At 44.1% G+C, this 7958-nt stretch overlaps 1 protein-coding gene across 2 annotated transcripts; it reads right to left on the bottom strand.

Moving 5' to 3' along the window:
• Positions 1–1575: 1575 nt before the first annotated feature.
• LOC147615075 (primase-helicase Twinkle, chloroplastic/mitochondrial-like) lies at positions 1576–4494 on the bottom strand. Of its 2 annotated transcripts, XM_086779022.1 has the most exons (7): positions 3463–4494; positions 3267–3350; positions 3055–3186; positions 2844–2940; positions 2590–2724; positions 2400–2467; positions 1576–2308 (listed from the first exon to the last, which is right to left on the bottom strand). In XM_086779022.1, exons 1-7 carry the CDS (start codon positions 3489–3491, stop codon positions 2260–2262), a joined length of 594 nt encoding a protein of 197 aa, XP_086635148.1. In that variant the 5' UTR covers positions 3492–4494; the 3' UTR covers positions 1576–2259. The 2 variants fall into 2 exon arrangements, with proteins under 2 accessions (XP_086635148.1, XP_086635147.1); XM_086779021.1 differs by having other exon boundaries at positions 3267–4494.
• Between the last annotated feature and the right edge of the window lie 3464 nt (positions 4495–7958).

Genomic DNA, 7958 nt, shown 5'->3' on the forward strand with positions numbered 1-7958 from the left:
TCATTTGGATTTTGTTAGTAGAGCTCAATACTACAACATAGGTAGCCCACTCATTTGGGTTCCCAAGCCCAAAACACCCCCTCCGGAAGTCTCTACCCCCAAGCCAAAACGTCCATCAAAGAGCAAACCCAATTTAGAGTTAAGGCCAAATGCTATGACTTCGACACCACCACCACTAAAACACTTGGATGTGTGGATGGTTGAGGCCACAATTTCAGCCAAGCCAATCAAAGCAACAACCCCTTAATGAAGCCAATCAAAGCAACAACTCCCTTAATAAAGCCAAAAGGCCTACCCAACCCTAAGCATTAATTGGTGAAATCCCTTTGACGAGTGTTGGCACCACCACTAATCATTATTGGGCCCCCAAGTGTGCAACCCCACCAAGTGTGTCAACCACCATCCTTGATAACAGCATCAAGCCCTATAAGGCTTCACAAGGACCCCCAAGGTCCCAGCAAAGGCTTATGTGCTACTTTGTAACATCAACTTGCTAGCTAGAAATCCAAGGTAACTTTAAATGCACAAACCAAGATAGTGGGAAGTGGCATCAAAAATTGTCTTCATGGCTAAGCAAGCGATATGCTACTAAGTTTACCCATTGATCTCACTAAGGTATTATCCTTTTAAGGCTTTATGTTTTCACACCAACACTTTATGTAGCCTTTCCATTCCAATTGCAAAGATTTAAGGATACAAAAACATTAAAAAAACGCACTCTCTCCTAGCTTCTTCTCCTTCACTCTTTGCTTCCTTGTTTTCTCTTTCTGTGCATTTTTCTGCTGCTTCGTATCCTCAAGGCCTCTTACATATCGAAAAATGGTGGTCAATTGTTGTCCCTAGTTTACTTTTTTTACCTAGTTCACTTTTCGATCCAATGCATCAAAAAACGGCAATGGATCACTTTTGATCTCATAGCTGTCGATCCCATCTAACACGGGTCTTAAACACACCGTGCCATATAGTGCATGAATCCTTCTCACCAAGGGATGAAGAGAAGTAATTTTAAACTCCTCTTTTCCGGAACCCTGCCTTGCTTTGGATGTGTCACAAACCAAACGTGGTTGTACACTACACATTCTGAACAAGAAACTTACTACTACAAAAGACCCCTTCATGTACCTTGGGTTTAAAGCACACCCTCACAATGAGACCGATGTAATAGTACTTTGTTCCTTTTTTTTCGAAAATGTAATTTGAAACTATTTTACGGATAGTATGATCTAGATGATACGCTGAATCATTTGATTCTTTTTTCCCATAATAAATAATTTGATTATTGCCCCCTGGACTATCGATAGCTCAATGGTTCAAATGTTGGTTTACGTAGCAAGGAAGTGCAGGGTTTAAAACTTGGCATTGTAAAATTCAGTACCACCTCACATCAAAAAGAAAACAATTACTATATCTCTAAGACAAACAACTAGCTTAGAGGGATGCAGCATGTTCATCTCTATATTATCTTAAGGAAGAGTTTCACAAAGCTGTGCCATGTGGCAAGAATTTGGAGGTTCGGGAAGGGGAGGAAGAGGTTTGAGGAGGTTTGGATATAATTTGATTTTGGAAGCCTCAAAAGACGTGCGAAGCATGGGTTCTCAACTAGTGTAAGAAAAAATACAGATTATGCAGAGTGCTAGTAAATAGCACATGCCAGAACAGAGTAGTACATAAATTAAGTTACAGCATTTGATGGAGGGACCTTCTCCTTTTCCGGCAGCCTCATAAAATGCACACCAATCCAGTACTTCAAAATCCTCTTTATAACATGCATACAAAAAGGGACCCTATGACTAGGTCAGTGCTTGATTGAGATCAGGGTTAGCTTGGACAATCCAATACTCTGTGGAAAGGGCTTCAACCTTCCTCGTCGTTTTGGCAAGCAATGTTGTCATTGCAGGCCAGACTTTGACTTTAAGTCGCAGGGTTAATTTTTGATGTTCGATCCTGCCCTTCCAATTTGAACATGTAGCGTTAGCGTCATTTTCTTGCATTTGCTATAGTTTTTGTCAGCCAAATTCCTTAAAACATCTCCCCCACTGTGTAGTAGGGAGTGTTTAGGGGGTTGAATCCCAATGGACAGGTCGAGTGTTCAATTCCCGTTCGCCCAGTGCCACACGATGATCTCAAAAAAAAAAACGGCCCTAAACAGTGCGAGGATGGGTGTCAAAAAAAAAAAAATCAAACTTCTCCAAGTTGAATAACAGGACTATGACTTTGAGATGTGTCACTACAACAGTGGTGGGTGGTAGCCTTTAGGGGTCATGTTGACTTGCTGTTGAGTTTACTGTCGAAGTATAATCCAGTGACCCTACGATCCAGAAGTCAATTGGTCAGTCAGATAACCTCAACCGTCAACACAAGCTGGCAGTATACCACAAAGTTCAAACGCCTTCACAAACCTGTCATAAGTCAGAAAAACTTCCCCAAGGGTCCCCGAGACTTTGTTACGAGCTTTTCTCACAAAAATCTGCAACAAGAAGATATAGGAGAGGTGTCGTCTTCAGTAATGGTATGAGCATAGCCAACGAGTTCTAGGGCTTGTGTATAAAGAAAAATATGCAAAACTTTGACGGCTTGCTTGGAACACACCTCTACTCGATCAAGAGGGCCTTTGGTAGGATCTCTGTTCCGATGAATAACCAGCCCATTGTCACACTTGTTGACAAAATGGGCGCTACCACTAATATCATAAAGATTTGGGGCTTCTCCTTGCCGGTATTGCATCTGCAAACCAATGCCCTGACAGGTGGTTACACAATGTATACGTGGCATGAAGGATGCAGCTGCATGTAGTTAAAGCACTTTTGTCTTCCTTGGTACACACGGATACAATCACAATCAACCTGTCTTGGATGCGCCACAAACCAAACGTGACAGCTGTGATGCTGTGCAAAACGCTTTATCTTAGTCAGCATGTGGCTTACATACTCTGTCTCGGTCCTGAAGTGTTCAACAACGAATCCCATTAGCTTTGCTTAATTACTCTAATCATGATATTCTACTCTACTCAGAGCCTATGGATCTACTAAACAAGGATTAGAGATAAGCATATACTGGTGAGGACCACGCTGATGATCCAGCTCATTATACGGATCTATCACCAATCCACGTATCCCATGTCTCATGACTGCTGCCCTTGCAAGCTTCAGTACCCATTCCACTGAAGGAAGCTCATCATCCTCACATCTGAAAGAACTTTGTACTAAATCAGTCTACTTGACAACAGCATATGATACGTCTGAGTGAGCTGAAGCACATAGAATCACCTGATAAGATAAAAATTATCATTCAGCCACTGCTTTCCTGCTTCTAGCTCTTGCGGACTCATCCGTTCTCTTTTGCCCGAATATCTACACACACCATTTAAGAAATTACAACGTACGTTACTGTATACAGAACGGCACATACAGATGTAGGATCTTTCAAGTGAAAATCTGAAGCACAAACTGCACACATGCCCACCTGTATGCTCCTATGAAGGAAGCTTCCATGGCTATACAGGAATTGCTCAGACACGGGTTGTAATGCAGAGAGGATAGAAGAATGTAAGTACAAAGAAGGTAGATGAGTGTATGTAAAAAAAAGGCAGCACCAGGGATATATAAATAGCATCCAGATAGGCCGGCAATGTCAGCCACACCTGTTGGTCAATCCAAGTTGACCCCAAACCAGCAGGCCAGCCCACTTTTGTGGAGATCCTGATACTCACAAACCAAAACTACCCCTACCCAACTTTCCTTCGAAGTGCATTACAAGACGCATTCTAACCCTTAAGCTATCAAATCCCCCTATTCCCCTTTGCAGCCCAACCAATCTTCTTGCTTCTTGTGAATTCTCTGGACTTCAATGCCAGGCCTTTCTTTGACTCGACCCTCACAAGGACCTGCTTTAACTGCCATGACTGAGACTACAATCAGATGCTACCAAAAGATGCAGTTTTTCTTTGAAGGAGAATTCCAGGTTTTGTGGCATATCATCTAGAATCCATCACTCTGGTTGGGGTTTGAGAAGCATGCCAGTCATTTTCCAGCATCCTGCAGGCCAGCCTCCCCAGCAAGTGATAGACGCTTTACTTCTATTCAACTTCTTGTCCAGGGTTGCTTCTGAGTGGATTTTGATTTTGCTTAGCCTGCCCAAGAGTTTTGCAGTGTAGCCGAATTGTCTTCTGTGATTCCTCCTTTGCGTCATGGCTTCATGCCTAACATTAACTTGCAGTCCTCCAAGTTGAGCTTACTGGTCACAATGCACATTGTGTCTGTGTGTCTTCCAAAAGAATACCGTGACCTCCTTCGTACCAGCAACTGCACAACACATCTCTGACAGGTTCTGGACTCAAACTACAACTTCCATCTTGATATTGGCATGAGCAATAGGCATCATATTAATTGTTCCTGATCCAGGATTGCTTCCCTAGCAGATGTCCCTTCCCTCAATTAGATGGTACCATGTTTCTTCAAATGGGTAGAATATATGATTGGACCATGACAGGGCTTTGCATGTACAACTCCCCCCCCCCCCCCCCCACACACACACACCACCACAGCCAAAAGCTGGTCAGTAATCATACCAAAAGGCAAAGTGTGCACAACCTGGGATTTGATGATTCCAAAGAGAGACTTGAGGGAGTGAAAAAGATGATTTCATGATCCCATTCTCTAAGAAAGATGAAAGAGATGATTTCATGATCCCATTCCCCAATGTAATGCGCCTAACTTGTGCAGATAAGTGGCCATAAGAGTATGTCTAATATCAAAACCTCAAGAACATCCTTCTTGAAAGCTGAGCCCAGAATCAGGAGTTCCCAGCAACCTTAAAGCTTCAACTACCTTCTTAACCCTTGATATTTCATAAACAGCCCTTCATTAAAGAGACTATAGCCCTAGAGACCATCTGATGTAGAGTCGGGGGCCAACTGAAAGCAATCATTTTTTCTCCTTCGTTAGATTCACTTGCAAATGGAAGATGCGGATAACTAAAAATTCCGTTACGAGTACTCTATACAAGGACTGGACACTGAAGCTGTGATATTCCAGATTATGGTTAATGCCTGACACCTTGTGGAGGTGAACTGCTGGGTTCTGAAACTATGCGCGTTCTTGTGCAGAGGATCACACAAATGGAGGCTGGAGCTGGAGCTGACACTCTGAAACAATGTCCAAAGGATTATTCAATAAGGATTGGGAGCTGAAGTTGAAGATAGAGCTGATACAGGTTAATCCCTTGGCTGGAGAAATGGGTGTATTATTTGAGGATCCAGGTTACAAGCCAAGTCCTCCATGTTGGTGCCATCCCTCTCTCATGGTCAAAGGTCATGCAGCACAAACTTTTGGTTTCTATGAGGACTCCCTCAGGGATTTACTCTCTCTCTCTCTCTCTCTCTCTCTCTCTCTCTCTCTATGAGAGGCAGTTCAGGACATGGTAGCCAAAGGGTATCATTATCATTTCATTTCTCTCTCTCTCTCTCTCTCTCTCTCTCTCTCTCTCTCTCTCTATGAGACAAGGCAGTTCAGGACATGGTAGCCAAAGGGTATGCAGCTTTAGCTTTACTTGAGAGGCAATGTCACCAGGTGCATTTTCAGGACCCCATACAAAGGGATGGCTTTTTGATACCATGGTCACACCAGCCTTGATGTATGCATCTCCCATCTGGGCTCCAGGACTATCAGCGAGCGGATGGCGAGGTTTAGAGTGCCCACAGATACTTATGTTCTCACGGATGATCGGAGCATGTGGGGGGCCCACCTCCACATGCTTGCAAAGTTTGGTCAGGATGATCGGAGCATGTTTGGGTTAGTAATTAGCGCCCGGTGTGGATTTTTCAAGTCTTGGTGGTTAAGAGGCCATGGAAAATCCAAGTCTTGGTGGTTAAGAGGCCATGGAAAATCCAGGTCTTCCCCATACCATCGTACCCAAACATACTCCGATGTGGACCAAACTTTGCAAGCATGTGGGGGGGACCCACCCCCACATGCTTGCAAACTTTGGTCCCCTTCGAAGCATGTTTGTATAAGTAATTAGCGCCCGGTGCGGATTTTTCAAGTCTCTTGGTGCTTAAGAGGCCATGGAAAATCCCGCACTTCCCCATTCCATCGTACCCAAACATACCTTGATGGGGACCAAACTTTGCAACCATGTGGGGGGGATCCACCCCTACATGCTTGCAAAGTTTGGTCACAATCGGAGCATGTTTTGGTTAGTAATTAGTGCTTGGTGCGGATTTTTCAAGTCTCTTGATGCTTAAGAGGCCATGGAAAGTCCGGGTCTTCGCCATAAACATGCTCTAATGGGGACCAAACTTTACAAGCATGTAGGGGGGGCCCACCCCCACATGCTTGTAAAGTTAGGTCATGATCGGAGCATGTTTGGGTTAGTAATTAGCGCCCGGTGCAGATTTTTCAAGTCTCTTGGTGCTTAAGAGGCCATGGAAAATCCAAGTCTTCCGCATACCATTGTACCCAAACATGCTCTGATGGGGACCAAACTTTGCAAGCATGTGGGGGGGACCCACCCCCACATGCTTGCAAAGTTTGGTCACAATCGGAGCATGTTTGGGTTAGTAATTAGCGCCCGGTGCAGATTTTTCAAGTCTCTTGGTGCTTAAGAGGCCATGGAAAATCCGGGTCTTCCCCATACCATCGTACCCAAACATGCACTCCTGGAACTCAATACTCCCCCGATGAAGTCAAATCTGCTGGTAGAACCGGCCTGCCCCCCACAACAATCATGCTATATGGGCGTCAGAAGAAAACCCATGATCATCCACTGTATCCTGGTCAAGGATGCACTTTGGCCTAGTGCAACTCATCAAATAGTAGTCTACTCCCTCGCTATTGCCCTCACCGACAATAACAGCAAATACATCACCCTCCTGTAGCAAATATGTCAGGTCATCATCGCTGTCTATGAACGCAGGACCTATGTGCTCATCAAACAATAGTGGATGTGAAGGATGCTCGGGGGAGAGGAATGTCTATATTCATGCATCTGTCCATCCTCTCGAGGCACAATGTGACCAATCACCATCCATACATGCTCCACAACAGAAGCATGCAAACCGTCGTGTGTAAATCAAGGGGACCGCCAAGGTGCCAAGTACTGTGTCACAATCATGGGAGGCTCTACGGTCAATCATGCCACCATCCACATGCCAAAAAAATCTCATGATAATCCGAGCATCATGTTTGGGATATGATGATGCTGCACTCCCAGCACAAATGTTGGGAGCACTAATCGACTACATGGCCCGCATCTCTGAACCGCTCAGTATCTTGCCACAACTGATGACGCCTCAAGGCACGTTTCACACACACGCCCGCACCATCATGCTCTCCCTTCCCATGACCAGTCTCAAAGAATGACCAAATCACTGGGATACTAGACTGCACATGCCACCTATAAATCCATAAAACAAAGTCTTCGTTATTGTTTTCTTTAAGATGTTCTAGTGAATTTAGTTTAATTTGCGAATATAAGAGAACCATAAGTACTACCTGTAGAGCCAATAGAATTGTCGTGAGACGACTTGAATTGTGCGCCACAACCATCCGACCAAACCCATCGCTAGCCACGTGTGATCCCACAATCTCGTAAAAAATCATCATGGAGACGAAAACAGTGTTGCACAAAAAGTGCATCATGTGAACGATCATCACTAATATAGAAATGATACTCTCAAATAATGACACAGGCCTCGGGGGTACTCGCTATCCCATCTACATGGGCCTCTGCATGTCGATAGCTAATGTGGACCATAATAGCAACCTGGTGAGGTAAGCAAGAGAGATGATTAGGACACAAAAAATCAAATAAGTAATATAGCTCAAACACGAAACAAATATTACGAAATATAACCATTACATGCTCCGAGAAGTAATACTAAGATTGTATCTCCTGAAAAGGTGTGAAGGTGTAGTTCTCTGCAAAATCAATCACAGAGATGACCACACCAATAGGAAACT

This window comes from Cibotium barometz, chromosome 40, assembly GCF_041138505.1.
Source record: "Cibotium barometz isolate CiBa-2024 chromosome 40, ASM4113850v1, whole genome shotgun sequence".
Lineage (NCBI taxonomy): Eukaryota > Viridiplantae > Streptophyta > Polypodiopsida > Cyatheales > Cibotiaceae > Cibotium > Cibotium barometz.